This window comes from Astyanax mexicanus, chromosome 19, assembly GCF_023375975.1.
Source record: "Astyanax mexicanus isolate ESR-SI-001 chromosome 19, AstMex3_surface, whole genome shotgun sequence".
Classification (NCBI taxonomy): Eukaryota; Metazoa; Chordata; class Actinopteri; order Characiformes; family Acestrorhamphidae; genus Astyanax; species Astyanax mexicanus.
The window spans coordinates 9,719,482-9,736,164 of NC_064426.1; the positions used below are offsets into that span (position 1 = coordinate 9,719,482).

Sequence of the window (16,683 nt, forward strand, 5' to 3'; positions counted from 1 at the left end):
TAAACCATATTACACTATTATTTTATCCCATTCCCAGCACTCCCCAACATAAGTAAAAGCATTTTAAAAAGTTAATCATGATTGTGTCAATAATTAAATCACATAATATTGTTGTGATTAATACAAATTTAAGGGATCGACACCACTAACCAATATACATTTTTAAAAACTATTTTATTAAATATATGCATCATCAGACTGTAAATGTATATTACACAATTAGTTAAGTACACACAATATTTTGTCATGAGTTTTTTTTTTTTAGATTTAGATTTAGCTCTTTAAGAACAGGGTTTAAACGTAGTAAATCGATGGTTTTAAAGGCGCATCCGATGTCTCCTACTTTGTTTTCTAAGGTCTAGATAAATTTGAATAAGCATCCGGAAGATATAATAAACTAGTTGGACTTGTTTTAGAGCTGGTAGTGCGGGTTCAGTGAAGTGTTCACTACTTAGGGCGTTAGGGAGGGATTTGAGACGCAGCCGCTGCTGAGGAGTGGAGAAGTGCGCAGGGGGCGCAGGCGAGCTCGCGGTGAGTCCAGCTGGTGTTTTACTGGGATCTGAGTGTGGAGCGGAGCGCTCTCAGAACTCCTCACGGGCGGCGAGATGTCCAACAACAGCGCGAGTAACCTGGTCATGGTCCAGAAAATGGTGAAGCAGCTTCGGCTGGAGGCGAGTGTGCGGCGGATAAAGGTAGGGAGAGAGTCCGGGCTGGGGGAGAGGAAGCGGGGGGAAAGTGAAGAGCGAGGGCGTGACTGGACAAACTAGTTCCACAGTTACTCAGCACAGCAGAGTTTCTACACTCCGCGGTTATTTTACTACAGAACATTTTATTTACAACTCTAACTACTTTATTATTAATTAGATATCGATTAACTGCGGTACTGTTAAACTGACACCTGTCACTCTCAGCCCTCTTTACCCTATTCACTATAACTATACTCTATACTGTATACACTTTACACTATACACTTTTCACTATAATGTATACACTCCTCACTTTACTCTATACACTATACTCTATACACTGTACACTTTACACTATATACACTATCCACTGTACACTATATACTATACTGTATACACATTTATTGTATACACTAACGTTATACAGTATTTATTTTACACTATACACTGTATCTATACACTGTGCTGTATACAGTTTACTCTATACACTATACTCTATACTGTAAACGGTATACACTTTACACTATAAGCTTTACAATATACACACTTCTCTATACACTTTACACTCTACACTTTTTACTATATAAACAATACTATATACACTATACACTTTAATCTATACACTATACAATATACTATATACTCTATACACTTTACTCTATATACTTTACACTATATTTTATGCACTGCTATATGCTTGTTACACTTTTAAGGAGAAATTTGTTTGAAAACAAATATGGACATTTTCATATCTTTTTGATCTAAATGTAGGTAACTAGTAAAGTCGATTTTCTATGTTTCTGAAATGCTCCTTTTTTTATTGTTTGCACTGGTGTTGTGAGGCTAATGTAGATGACAATTAATGAACACTGCTGGCTGATTAGGTAATCTAACACGCTAACTAGCTACCATGATAGTAAATGTAACATTATGTTAAATATGTATATATCTTTCTTGTATTTTTTAATAATTATTATTATTATCGTTATTATTATTATTATTGAATTATTATTTGTACAAAGCCCATTTAAGTGTAAAAGAGTCCCAGGCTTTCAAAAGTATATCCTAAGCTAGTTAATGTTAGAAGAACTTTAACAAATAACAACTCAACACAGGCAAGTCTACAAAGTAAATGCTGTCTTATGTCGTGTCAGAAACAAGCCTGAACAAAAACTGTTCCTAATTGTTTATAATGTTTATCTTACTTTATTTTCCAGTCACTCTTTTATTTAAAAAGGCCAAAGGTATTAGAAACTAGTCAAACTAGTTATACAGCTTTTTCCAACACATCTTGTGTTGGAAGTATCCGATTTGCAACCTGAGCATTTATAGTTAGTTAGTTAGTTAGTATTGCTACCTTGTGTTTTTTTTGCTAGTTAGTAATGTGTTTAATAATTCTAAAAAATAAAAGTGAATAAGGGCAGCATAAATGTTAAGTTCGAATCACACTAGAATCATACACTTTCATTACTTTAGGTACATTAGACACAAATCTCTATTGCAAAACTAAAAACAAACTTTATTATCAGTTTACATTTTTCATTTGCCGAGGTGTAAACAGTAACTACACATAACCACCTAAGAATAACTCCCAAACGGTTTGGTTTTAGGCTGCTCTACCCTCCCACTCTCCCAGATCTACATGTTGATGTTAGTGAGCTGTGGTGAGAGTGAACATGTGGCTGTGAACAGAGCAGTTCTTTGTTGATTGTAAACCGTGTGACAGTGGGGTGATTGTTGGCTTCTAAAGGCCAAGTCCTAATTGGAGACCATCACCCAGACACATGGTTTTCCCTGCGGGAACGATGCTATAAATATTTCATATCAAGAAGATTCTAAAAATATATGTAATGTGCAGGGTAGTACTGTGCAACAATCACTGAACACCCTTCATTTACTTAATTTCCATTTCTTTCTGTTAATGTTCACAGTATTACAGAAGCTTGAAGAGAATCCACTTGTGAAAGGAAGAGGAAAGTTAAAGAAAAAAGTTTTTAAAATAATATTTAAAACTCTGAAAATATTACTCTCCAATCAGCATCTAAAGTTTTCATCTTTGACAGATACTAGACAATCAAGAGACAAATGTAACCCTAAACCCTGATATTTTGTCAGACATCTTGGGTTTGGGTTGGGTTAACACTCACAGGACACTCTCTCTTAAGTCAAAGTGAGTGTCCTGAAAGGAACAGAATCTGTAATAAAAGTGATGCATAGACTCAATAAATACTGAAACATCTGATATACAGCTCGATTAATGGGACATATGTGTATTATGTTTTTGCACATGTTTTTAAACATTAATAAGTTATATTTTATCTTTTATGCTCTGTCACCTAAAATACATTCTAAGGATTACTATTCATTAAAAGCATGCAAAGAAATACAAACTTGTTTTTAAGTTATTACAGTGGAAGGAAAACAGAAACTGCTAGTAGTTCAGATAAGTTAACATTTTAAACCCTGCATGTAGGCCTATGCTTCAATTATTCACCCTGTTTACTGTGCTTCTCTCAATTGTCAGTTTGATTGGCCCTAATAATAGAACTCTGTGGGACTGTTGCAAAATGATACATAACAGTTTGAATTTGTATTAACAGATTACTTAACATAGGGTTCAAAAATGTAAAGGCAATTTTAAATAGAAATTAAAAAAGAAAAGAAAGGTGAATATTGTACAGTCAAATGATAATAATAATTCATTAATAATAATTGAACTAATCTTTTAAAGTCATACCGTTCAAGATTAAAACATTCTTTTCAACATTTTAAGCATGGCTCCTAGTATATTTGTTTTTTAGTTTGTACAACTTTATTAAAAAGTGTAAAAGCCCATGCTAAAGATTTGGGAGCATAATTCTACCAAGGTCTTAGACTTTAATGATCTTGTTGCGGCTATAGCTTTATCACAGTTATTGTCTAAACCTTGTCCCATCAATTAGCAGCCATGTACTCCTCTAAGCAGCTGCCCAGTGCAATGAAAATAAAACAACAATGTAACTCACAAAGCTGGAGAAGACTGTGAGAAGATAGCAAAGTGTTTTCAGGTAGTTGTTTCCTCAGTTTGTAACATACCGGTAATTAGGTAATGGTTAACCGGAATAGTGAAGTTGAAGTTGAGGTCAGGTTGACCAAGAAGACAAGAAATCCTCATAGGATCGCTAAAAAGGCAAATCAGGACGTCAAATTCGGCGGTGAGTCTAATGGAGTTAAGAGCAGTCTTGGTTCAAATAAAATATCAATATTTGTTGCCACATATCGATAAGATACAATTCAGATTAATATGATTGAAACAATATAATAAATTGTAATATTGATATATTCTCCCACCTCTAGTGGTTACAAGACCAAAGGTGGTACATACCAAAGGGGTGATAGTAAGCAGTGACCATGCAGGGTGCCCAAACTTTTGCATTGTGCCCCTCTCCACTGGTATCGTTTGGTAACAGAAATGTGGCTAATGTTTTCTCCACAGTGAAATTTTGCAGGATACTGTATGTAAAGACTAATCTAAAAGCTATTTCTCTTTTTCACTTTTAATATTATTAGGTGTCCCAGGCTGCTGCTGACCTGAAGGCGTTTTGCTTGCAAAATGCCCATAAGGATCCGCTGCTTGTGGGGGTCCCATCCAGTGATAATCCGTTCCGCCCACCGAAGTCATGTGAACTCTTCTGAGGTAATGACTAACAGCCATGGGCATCAACATGGGTTACAGATGTCTAAGTCAGATTCTCCGCTCTCACAAAGAGGAAATATCACACTGAAGCTTTTACAGTTAGTGGTGTGCATAAATAAACAACAGCCCAAATCAAACACTGGGCACAGAGCGGAGCAGTAAGTAGGGGGTGCATGTAATTTGGTTAAACAGTGTGGGTTACTGCTTGTACACAAATTCTGTCCTATTGCTCACTATGGATAAAAGACACATTTTTGCATTTTAGTACCCAGTGGAAATGCAAATTCAGATGCTAGTCACATTAAGTGACCAGGTCTAAACATAGAATTCAGCAACAGGTAAATGTGACCAATATTTAATCTTTTTTATCATATGTGACATGAATCTCTGTGCTACTCAGAACAGCAAAAAACACATTGATTTAATCTGTTTAATTTTCAATTCTGATTTGTACCACTTTCATTTGTGGCGATACAATCTGATACATATCCGATTCGGGGCATTGCAACTCATTCTAAACAGCCAGATCAGAATTGATGCATTTTTAAGTCAAGGGAAAACAAAGGGGAAGAAGGAAAATGAATGACAGCAGTGAGGGTTCACAACCTCCCCATGTTTAAAGAAATTTCTAATAAATGGCCAAACATGGCTACAGGAGGACGTGACTACAGTTTCAAGGAAAGCAAAGAAGAAAACCATAGAAGCAGACGTGGCAGAACAATCTGTACTAGTGCTGTGAAGTGATTAAAATAAGTAATCTAATGAATTACATGTTCTGTGATTAATTAATAAAAGTAATCTCGTATCACGTTTTGCTATGAAAGAATTTTAAGTTAGCATAGAAGTAAATCAATAAATGAATAACTGGCATAGATGTAAAATATTTCTATTTCTTAACATACCATACATATTTCACAATTATTGTATTTAATTATAATTAATTAACCTCAACAAAACAACGTATTATAAGTCCCTTCTACTTCAAAACTACTTCTCAATATGCCAAACCAAAATCAGGCAATATATGTTTAGTAACAACATTGTTCAATTTACTTATAACTCTATGTACAATAGACCATCAATAAAATCATTAAATTCACATATTTCTGAAATATACTGAAATTATGTCAGACAAGCAAAAGATCAAACGGTAAACGAAAGCTGAACGTTTAAGTCCTTATCGCTGACAGCTTTCTCTCTCTCCCGAGAGCTGTGCTTAAATACTGCTGCTATTGTTTCCCTCATGAGCAGCACCTGTCAATAATTAAGATACCTAGCCTGAATTAAGGGTGAACTCACCGTCAGCTACTGAACCTGTATCAGGGACTATAAACTGTTCAGACAACAGCTTAGATATAATTCAAATTAAAAAGATACAATTGGATTTAGGACACTTTTATCTACTTTTTGAACGTATCCGTAGAGATTCATTCTCTTTGCCTTTTTAATCTTTTATAATTATATTTTTTAGCATTTCTAATCTGTTATAATGAACAGAAGGATAACTGCATATAATAATTCAGATTGCCTAACCATATTGCAAACCCACCACTTCTAAGGTCTTCTACACTGGACCTGTGTGCTCACTGTCCCCCTAGAGTGTGTTTGTGTGTTCACCAGTATGTGTATGTGTGTGTTAGCTATTGCATACCCATACAGATAATTATCTCTCTCTCTTTTTCTCTTTCTCTCTCTCTCTCTTTCTCTCTTTCTCTCTCTCTCTCTCTCTCTCTCTCTCCCTCTCTCAATCACTCTCTTCTAAAGAAGTAAAGATGAAGAAGACCTCAGAAACATTCCCCTCCACTCATTCTTAATGACGCTCAGCGCTGGATCAACACTACCCTTTAACTTAAAAATTCCTTTTTGTTTTTACATCAGTAATAATTCCATTCATTCATATTTGCAATACTGTTTCTATTACTGTGCCATTAAGAGTGCTGTAGAAGTCTGTAAACAAGCTCTGTTCTGATTGGCTCTCCTGTATTGTGCCTTATTCAAGATGTCTGGGCTGAAACATATTTGTCAGTGTAAGTGTGCTGGGTTTTATAACATCACAAAAGCAAGTTAAAACCAAGTTTGTTGATTTTGTTTTGTGCAGTTCACTGTCCATATGTGGACTATATGAACTGGGGAGTGAATGATATCTTTTGAAGCTATGACAATGTTTACATCCTTTTTTTTTGAAAACCATCAAGTTGGGAAAGTTGTCTGTGATATGGGCTGTTTAAGAAAAGTGATTATTTTTGTTATTTTGCATCAGTTACTGTAAATCCAGGATGTGTCCTAAAAGCGCAAGTGTGGTGATAACAGTTGGAAGAAAAGGAAACGTGAAGTTCTCAGGCTTTTAATTCTAAACACAAAATTGTCTTACTTTCCTGTCTCTAGTTTTTCTTGTCTATGTATTTTCTTGCCTTGTTTTTTTTTAACTATAATCAAATTCACTAAATTGTAATAATGATGGAAAATTAAGAGACACTATATGACCTCTTTGTTGTAGTGTATACTAGGGATACAATTCAGTATATCAAATTATATTGTGATTACTGCAAGTAAGGCAATATATTGCAAAAAATCATAGTATATCAAAACACACACTTATTATATAAATAAAATGTGAATTAAAGGAAACTACTTTATGCATCTATAACAGTAAAACACTGCTATCTAGTGGGTGGGATTTTAACACAACACAGTATGAACCATTAAAACTAATTAAACAAATCTATTATTGCAATAATATATTATTGCAAAACCATATATCATGTTTTGGTATGATATTGCTTTTTTAAAACCCTAAACAATCACTTTGTGTATACCACATGGTTGAAAATCTAAGTACTTTGAAGATTTAAAGCAAAAAAACTAATAGACATGACTGATAACTGATAGATCAACCAAAATATGTTTAATTTCTGAAATTTGCTTTGTTAGTTTATGACGCTATGCTAATAATTACACCTTGTATACACAGATAGCCATATATTTTAAATTTTATCATATGAATAAACGTAAATACTGTTCTATTGCAAATATATATTTTTTAGATTTAGACACAATCCACAATTCCATGACTTGCAGAGTACACTACCGAGGGAGTATTGGGTATGTTGGGATGATTATTCTATTTTCTTCCTTCTTTGTGGTGTGTTGATGTCTCTGTTTATGAGGTACTACAGACCTGCCAACATTTTCACATTTTGTGTAATGTGCACGCATTTTGACATCCTAGTACACTTGTACAATACGTTTTATAAAATATGCATATTGTTTGCCAGTTTCAGTCAGGTTGTCACTGACACAAGCAAAGTGCTTTCAGCCAATCAGAGCACTTCATGTTCATCCAACCACCCCACGTCTGCTAGCTTCGAACTTTAGTCAGAGCCCTTATAATGATGATAGTGCTGTCATGCTGTTTATCGACATGGCCGGTAAGCATAAACACTATTCCAGCAAACTAATTATGGAGCCATCCACTACTTTTATTCACACTTAATTTTCCTCCAAACTTTCAGCACATTTCTTCAAGGTTGGCAGGTCTGGGTACTATTACCCCTTACAGGGCCATATTGCTCAGCCCTACATGGTGTGTGCCAAAATAATAGGATTTATATACTGAACGATCAGGTTTTACAGTTTTTCTACTTTTTAAATGCACTGTAAACTGTCAGCCCCTTGATGCCTTGATATACAGCTATGCACTGTGAATGCACATCCAATAAAATGAAATAATAATGTTCATGTGTTTGTTTTTTTACTTTTTTGGCATTTAAACAATGTTTTGGCATGGTCTCTATTCCCTGCCCAAAAACAGCCTGCCCATCTAAAGCTAGTCTAGCTAAAATGGTTCTTAAAGGTTTGTGAACCCTTTAAATTTTTATCTATATAAATATTCTGCATAAATATGATCTAAAACATCATCAAACATTTTCTGTAACTTTTGATCAGTCCTGCTCCACTGCCTTGGAGGAATTTTAGCTTTTTACTCTGTACAGAACAGCTTTAAATCTGGGATGTTGGTGCGTTTCCTCACATTAACTGCACACTTCAGTTCCTTTCACAACATTTCCATTGGTTGACCACTCCTTATACAATCTGTCTGACTGTGTATTGTTAGAGTCAAAACTCTTTAGAGATGTTTTTTAACCTTTTAACTTTTTTCAGCTTGATGAGCATCAACTACTCTTTTTCTAAGGATCTCAGAAATCACATTTGTTCGTGTTATAATAGACTTCTATAAAGGTGTTGTGAAGAGCAGATTTTAAAGCTGATGTTCATAGGTTTTGGGATTAAGGGCCCTCTCTGGTGAGAATAGGTAATTCCGCCAAGCATGTGGAAGAATCACTTTAAACTGGGTGGGTGTCTCCTTTCAGAGTGGATGAATTCGATTCCAGGTTATGTTCTTCATTTCTTTGTTTTTTATATGAGATACTGAGCTCTGAGTTTTCTCTTCTGAAGTCTCCATTGTTCCACCAGCCACTCGCATTCAATAAAACTGCGCCGAATCCTCTTTTAGAGTCTGTAGTGTGAATTCCCGCAAAAAGTGGTCTGACACCCCAGTTTTTAGAATGAATATATTAGGCTTAGCAGGGACGGTGGTTTCAGCACACTGGTACCATCAAACACAATATTTTCTTCCTTCTCCACTCAGAAATGCTTCTGCTTTCAGTTTAGAAACAAAATAATACAGACTTACATTTTAAATAAATCACTGTTAAATAAAATAAGGTTCTCACTTACACCTGATTGTCATACTATCCATTGAAACACCTGACTCTAATTTCACCTTCAAACTAACTGCTAATCCTAGAAGGTCACATCATTTTGCCAGTCACAAATATGTAATATTGGATAATATTATGAACCACTGTAATTAAGCTGGTTAACCAGCATAGGGTGTTTTTTATGGTTAAGCTGGTCTACAATCATGATCAATCTGAACAAGCCAGACCTCAAGTATGACCAGCATGACCACCAGCCTGACTAAGCAGGTTACCCAGCAACAATATGCGGTGCAAACAGCTGACCAACCACAACAGACTCAACTGCAATCCCCTCAACTAGCTCATCTCACACACTAATGACTGGACAAAGGACCAACTATACTCAGGAAATCAGTTTTATTCTAAATCATTCTGAAATCTAACAGAGTTGGAAATAAGCTTGGTCATTTTTTAACACCAACAAAGGTCACAAATTACGTTTGTTCTTTCTTAGTCCTTTCTGATCCTGTCTGTGTTTCTAGCCATGTGCTCTTTAAGCACATTGCCCTGTTTTGCTGTTGTCTTGTCTCCTGTTTTTTTTTTCAACCCTCCTTACTACCCCAGGTGTTCCTTGAGGCAGGGCCTTCCAAAAAGAAAAAAGATAAAACTCATTTCACCTCTAAATACTCTAAATTTAATAAAAAAAAAAAAGGAAAATTAATTGATATAAAAGTAAAGTTCCTATATGATTTGGTGTGCAAATTTTATTTTGTTTTGTTTTTTTTTTGGTGGGGGGTGGGGGGGTTAACCTCCCTGAAATCAACTTTTGCAACTTGGGATGTCTGCTGTGTATATATACCCCATATCTACTTTGTTCTCTGTCATGCTTTTGATGTTTGTGCCTGCTAAGTTTCTGCTTTGTTTTCTTTAGTTTGTTTGTTTCTTTGTTTATTAGAGTTCTTTTAGAGTATTTAGTATTAGAGTATTAGAGTATTTTTATTATTTTTTGTAAGGGCTAATAATAAAAAAAATCTGACATTCATTTGCATTCTGCTTCTGGACCATTACAATTCTATGGCATTTTAATGGTACTTATGGCAATAATGGTTAAAAAACACAGAAGCAACATATGTCAAATTACCAAAAATAATATTAAAAGACAGAGACCTGATTTAATAAATAATTATCTCAAATTAATAATTTGTTCCCACAATTTAGTAAATTAGTCTCAATTTTTTTTTATCTCACAATTTAATAGATTATTCCGGAATTCTAAAGAAACAGATCATTTATAAACATGTTAATAAACTATTCCCACCATTTACTGAATCAGCCTTAAATTTAGTAATTATTCCCTCAGTTTTACTAATCTACATAGCCTATTAAATTCTTTCAACAATGTAATAAATTAAACTTCCACAATTTAATAAATAATTAACACAATTAGTACATCATTCCCAGATAGCAAAAGTATGTTCACTCATCATTCATTTTTCCATCTCTAAAGCATGAAAACAGCATTGATTTCTGATGCTGATTAATTCCCACAATTTAACGTATGTTTTTTTATTTATACATTTAAAAAATCAAAGAGAAATGTTGATACATTTATGTAATTATTTATAAAAACGAGGAAACGTTTTATAAATAAAAAAAAAACATCAGTTTCTACTTTGTATCGATTGTATCGAGTATCCAGCCCTGAGCGCGGTTGTCTTGCAGGGTTTGGCCGAGCGGGGGCGGTAGTGAGCCCGGCCTTCCTTCCCCGCCGAGTCCGCGGGAGATCGGATCAGAGCGGTTGCGTGTTCGCTGCTGCTGCTGCTGCTCTCTTCCCCCCCAAGCTTGAAGATGGCGGTGTCGGTGTTCCCCGGCGTGCGGCTCCTCTCCATTGGGGACGCGAACGGAGATATCCAGCGGCACTCGGAGCAGCAGCCTCTGCGCCTGGAGGTGAAAACTACGCAGGACGCGGCCCTGATCAACCTCTCCAACAGTGAGTGGACGCTCCGCCGTAACGTCCAGCCTTTGTGTCCGGCACGCTTAGCTAACTAGCGTTAGCGAGCGGTGGCTAGGCTAACGGGGCTACAGGGTTTAATATTTAGGCTGTAGATATAATATATTAGTTATATTGGTTTATGAGGTGATACGTATGTGTGTTAGGTGTCGTTTTCGAGTTTGTGCTGTTTAATTAGTGTGAAACTGTGCTTTGTGTGACTAAAAGCAGCTGCAAGTGTAGCAATGGGTAGTCCAACTCCAGAAAGTAAAAATCCAAGCCCAGGTTTTGTTCCAACTGTATGGGCGGATTGGTTGCAGTACAGCCGTCATAGCGGTTTGAACAAAAACCGCGGTGGATTTTTACTTTGTGTATCTGGAAACTGTCTGTTTATTACACACGACTGAAACCACGTTGGTAGACTATTAGCACTCAATGCTAACTCATAGCTAGCTTATTATTGATGCTGGTTGGCGCTGGTGCGGATTGAACCCAGGTCCAAAAAGTAGCTATTAATCCAGCCCAGGATTTAGATCAAACTGCTTGAGCAGCTTTGCTGTGCCCTTCTAAGAGCCAGAAAAACAGCTTTTAACATTTATATATTTTTTTTATTTCACTAAGTATTATGGTTCAACAACTGGTATGGTTAAAATAAAAAAATCTTTGTTTATTTTTTATATTATTTTCCTTGTAGTGGTCACTGGGTCTTGATTAGTCTAAGAATGTAGGGGACAAAAAGCTAATGGTATTGAAATGTGAAAATAGTTTTCCCTCCATCTAGGGATGGACACATCCCATTGGTTTGTGTGCTCTAAAATGTGTCCAGTACGGTTAGAGTGACCAGAAGACTGGAAATCTGAGGGGTCCACCTCTCACCTTTACTCTCACTGCCTTACTGTCCTGCCTTCAGCCATCCTCCTGTTCCTCTCCTGGCAGCTCTAATGCTGCATTTATGTGCTGTTGGAATTATGTGAAATATGACTGACTGATTTGGAAGTTGCATACAAACAGCCTCCTGAACACTTAATTCCAGAGAAATTCTGAGAAAAAGAGAATCTGTAGCGGATTTTAAAAGTGCAGCTGCTGTTAACAGTTGTCTGCACATTTTCTAGACTATAGCCCTGTCCGAATGGGATTCGTTTCTCAGGAGGTCCTGGGGTAATTTTTTCTTTTATGTGGTGTCCTCTGTAATTTTATTTCCGTCTGGAACGACCATGTATGTGTTTTTCTCAGATGTCCTCTGAGAAAACTACACGCAGAATTTCCCACTGTTTTCCGCTGAACTCCGTGGTCCTCCGGTAATTTTACTCCAGTCCGGCCGCACATCTGAGTTTAGTCACATTGCTTTTAATAAAATAACTATTTTTCCACTGCCACTCCACTGTAATTACACATTGGGCTCACAGAGATCCACATAAATACAACATTGAGTGGACATGGAGGAGCTACTGAACGCAATTTCACGTGACCTAGAAAGCCAAAAAACTCAATGGTCTTAGTTTTTTCAATTGCAGTCCGGACGCAAGAGTTTTATCACTAAGTAAAAGTGTGAAATATTTTTCACAGACATACCCCTGAAGAAAACCAATCCTGTCCAGATAGGGCTTATGAATCTGTTCATTGCAAAGTTGACTACTCTACTAAAACCTTTTTCTTCAAGAAACCAGCAAAAACAAACCTTGTCTTCCTTTCTTCATGTTGCTCAAAAAAAAAAAACACCCTTGCATGTGACATGCTCGTAGGTTTTTATTTCACAAGTGCAAAGTATGACTTTTTCTCTGACTAGCTAGCACAAGAACACAGCATTAGTCTGACATTTCCTATACAATTCTGAGTAAAATTCATTCAGCATCTTTTGAAGCTGGATAAAATTGGAGGCAGTATTTGTCTGCTACAGAGGTCACTGAAAAAAAATTGATAGTTAAAATGACTGTAGACTTCTAAAATACTGGACAAATTAAAGGAAAGTGTTATTTTAAAGAAACAATTTCTGTATTAGCAGCAGAAACAAAATAAATGCAAAAAATGTATACATTTCTTGGTGCCTTAAAATGTGAAAGCTGTGATGGTCACTAATTTAAAAAGAAAGTCCCTGAGCTTTGTTGGCAATACACATCCCAGCAATTGAAGTTTCATTGGACAGCATAGAATGTTCAGTGTTGATGATAGAAAAGTTCAAGGGTTCAAGCCATTTTCATAAATTGTGATGGACTTAAAGTTTCTCGACTTGTGTCCATTATAGTTGTCAATATTGAAATGGCATTTCCCACAAGGATAAATTCTAATAAAGCTCCCCAGTAAGCTGGATCAAAATCCTGAGGCAGACTTTCACTCTTTGGACATGGATTTACCTCCTATGCTTCTTGGCGTTAAGTCATAAAGTTAGCCAGCAGCACTCTGTTTCTTTTCAGCTGATTTACGAGTGTGCTGTACACAGAGAAACAAAGCTCACCCCTCAAATCTAAACCAGAGATTATGATTTCCCCAGAGTTCCCTCTGTTTCGTTTGAAGTTAAAGCACTCCAGGTAACCCTAAAGCCTAATGCTTAACGCCTGCCAGCTGGCAGTGGGACTGAGTGTGTTGTGGTGTTGAAGCTCAGATGGCGCACATCATTGCTCTGCTTCTTAAGAGAAATACTGATGGATATAAATGTTCTTCAGTAGGTCTGTTAAGCTTTATAACATGCAGGGCGCTGAGCCTGTGCTTTAAGACGCTCATCTTTGTTCACTGGAAGACAATAGCCAGTCCCCCTGCCTCCCCTCTCGCCTCTTGCCCGCCTGTTCATTCAGTGGTCTCTGCTTTTGTTTGGGAAGAAGTGCCGTGGACCCCCCTGGAAAAAAAGAATGGAGGGAACAGCAGCCGTGACCAACATTAGCTCTCTCACACATTCACACACATCTACACAGCAATGAGGAGTGCTTAAAATAATCCTAGACCTAAGTAGGGTTTAAGTGATCTGATGATATAGTATCACTATCATGATAAACTGTACCGTATGTTAAGATGTCTGTGATTATGATGTGTTCAAGTGCTTATCAGAAGGCTGTATATTATTGCTGAAAGTGTAATGAAATGAATGCAGTTATTATGAAATGAATGTTATGTTAATCACAGTTTTTAAAATTGGGTAATTGAGATTGCAGAATCTGCAGAGGGAGTCTCCCTCAAGTTTTAAACAGTAGATAGGCTTGTGCTTCAAACAGGAAACCTGGAAATAACACTCTGTGTTGCAGTGATTTTCACATTTTGTACTTTTTCTTAACTGACTGTTTTTTTTTTTTTATATACTTTTACTGTTATCGCTTTTTTGCAGTTACATGTGAACTGTACTAATAATTAAACAGATTAACCAGTTTTTGAAAATCAATGCAGTATTGCAGAACAAAATATCACAATACAATGTGATATCAATATTTTCATACAAATCTACAGAATGGTGCTGCTTGTTACCATGTTCGTATCTTCGTATATGTGATAAACACAAACAAATACAAAAATCTAAACTGTAATTGGGAATCAATTATATATTTGAAGAATATTAAGTTTTTATATATTTTTTACAATGTTGCCCTGCTCTAGTATACATGCCAGAAGGTTGACCAGTAAATTTAGCTTTACACCATGTCAGAGCTTGACAGGAGATCGGTAAACATGGAGATTACCAGAGTATTCCAATTGAATTTTTTCTTGCATTGATGATGAGTTTGACCTCTGCCTTCTCCAGCCCAAACATTCTCAATGAGGTTAAGATCTGGACTCTGTGGTGAACAATCCATGTGTGAAAATGATGATCTCATGCTCCTGATATTGTCATCTTGGAACATAGTCGTGCCATCAGGGGAGGAAAAAAAAATCCATTGATGGAATACCCTGGTCTATATTCAGTATATTCAGGTAGTCAGCTGACCTCATTCTTTCAGCACATACTGTTGCTGAACCTAAACCTGCAGACAAACTGCATTTAAAAAAATTAACCAAGGCAAATTTATCAACCTGAAATGTTGCACAATGTAAATGGTTTGTTTTTTACTTCACTTTTTGGCAGACTGTTATAATATTACCCACTATAAAATTATGTCATAAAATAGTCCCAGTATTTTTTAGCTGCATCTCTTATCTGAACTTGATTTGAGTAATTTATCTGAAATTTTTTTAGCTTGCTATTAGTATGAAGGTACAGACGTCTCTGGGAGTTTTTTTTCCCAGGTCTGTGTAATCGAACACCTACAGCTTCTCCTCGTTCTGTGTGTTTACCTTCTCACTTATCTTGTAATCTTGTTTAGCACCTCGTCACTGATCTCTAAATCTCTAGTTTGCTGTTTGCTGTATCTGACGGAGGCTGCTCGCTATTCCAGTCTGGCTCAGTTTATCACAGTCAGTTTACACAGTTTCCATTCAATGTTTTTTGCAAGCTGATACATCCCTTCTCATCTTGTTCAACAGCCAGAGTAATACTAATGGAAACACTGTAATATATATATATATATATATAATATATATATATATATATATATATATATATATATATATATATATATATATATATATATATATGTATATATATAACTCAAAATAAATTATTCATTGTTCTGTATTACTTTGGTATATTTATTTATTCTGTGAAAGCCTGAAGTGCTTTGGTTTTGCTTTTTTCCAGCTTAAATATTTTTGTTTGCCATATTTTGGTGCACCCTTACTATACGGGAAAGGGTTTGGGAGAACATTAAATCAGGAATGATCTGCGTGTGTGAATCACAATACACATTGGGCCTCTAATCCTCAATCTACTTCTAGAGTTAGATTGTAGTTAGACTACAAAAGCTGAATCAGGACTTTCTGAACAGAAAATTGCTCTTCTGAATTTGGATTATGGCGGGTTAATGGTATTAATAGACAGGTGTCCAGAGTGTTATTAATGACCCCTTCTGTCTAATAGAAAAATGTAAGTTACTTACTGTATATGTTGTGTTGGACCCGTCACACCTGTCTGCAGTTCTGAGGAACAGATCTGGTGTTTTTGTGCTTTTTGGTTTTATCAGCAGAAAATTGTTATTGTAGGGGGGGACTTGAATATAATCCCGCCCTTCAATAAATCTAGCCTAAAATATTACAGTTAGCTCTGTGTATCATCCTGTGGAGTAGTAATATTTAAATTGTTGAGTGTATTTGCCTGCTTTGTAATGCTCCTCTTTAGTGAAGTACTTCATTTAGAAAATGCTCATTAGAAAGCTACTCAGCGTTTGATACTTAAAACTATCAAGCGGAACCACTCTTTATGAGGAACCACTGTTCATATCACCAGTTCATCTCTTATTAACCCTGTCAGTGATCAAAACTAGAAATCTCTCTGTGAATCTTAATGCTTTAATGTTTTTAACCTACAATCAAAAAATTGTGTTTTTTTTTTTTTTTATTATTATTAATTTCATAAAAATTTTTTGGGAAGGCATGGTTAGAGGACAAGGCTAGCAGTCTGTTTTTAACTTGATTAGCACACGTGTATTTAACGTTTAATCACACATTCATACAAATCACTGTTGCCTTTAGGATTTTGTTCAGCAGTGGCAGCAGGACCACATTTCTACGATGCCAGTAGTTTGAGCTGAAAAATGCCAGGGTTCTTTTACATAT

General features: G+C 35.9%; 2 protein-coding genes across 4 annotated transcripts in view; both read left to right on the forward strand.

The window, feature by feature from the left end:
* Positions 1-473: 473 nt before the first annotated feature.
* On the forward strand, positions 474-8,098 carry si:dkey-204f11.64 (GGL domain-containing protein). Of its 2 annotated transcripts, none has more exons than XM_007237896.4 (3): positions 474-692; positions 4,236-4,362; positions 6,130-8,098. In XM_007237896.4, the coding sequence occupies exons 1-2, from the start codon at positions 606-608 to the stop codon at positions 4,359-4,361; spliced, it is 213 nt and encodes a 70-aa protein (XP_007237958.1). In that variant the 5' UTR covers positions 474-605; the 3' UTR covers position 4,362; positions 6,130-8,098. The 2 variants fall into 2 exon arrangements, with proteins under 2 accessions (XP_007237958.1, XP_007237957.1); XM_007237895.4 differs by having other exon boundaries at positions 478-692; positions 6,127-8,098.
* Positions 8,099-10,828: 2,730 nt separating this feature from the next.
* The window catches only part of carm1 (coactivator-associated arginine methyltransferase 1), a 28,614-nt gene continuing 22,759 nt past the window's right edge, over positions 10,829-16,683 (forward strand). For both annotated transcript variants that reach the window (XM_049467710.1, XM_049467711.1), the window contains exon 1: positions 10,829-11,052. In XM_049467710.1, the coding sequence (XP_049323667.1) occupies positions 10,911-11,052 (142 nt within the window). In that variant the 5' untranslated portion in view covers positions 10,829-10,910. The remainder of the gene's footprint in view (positions 11,053-16,683) is intronic.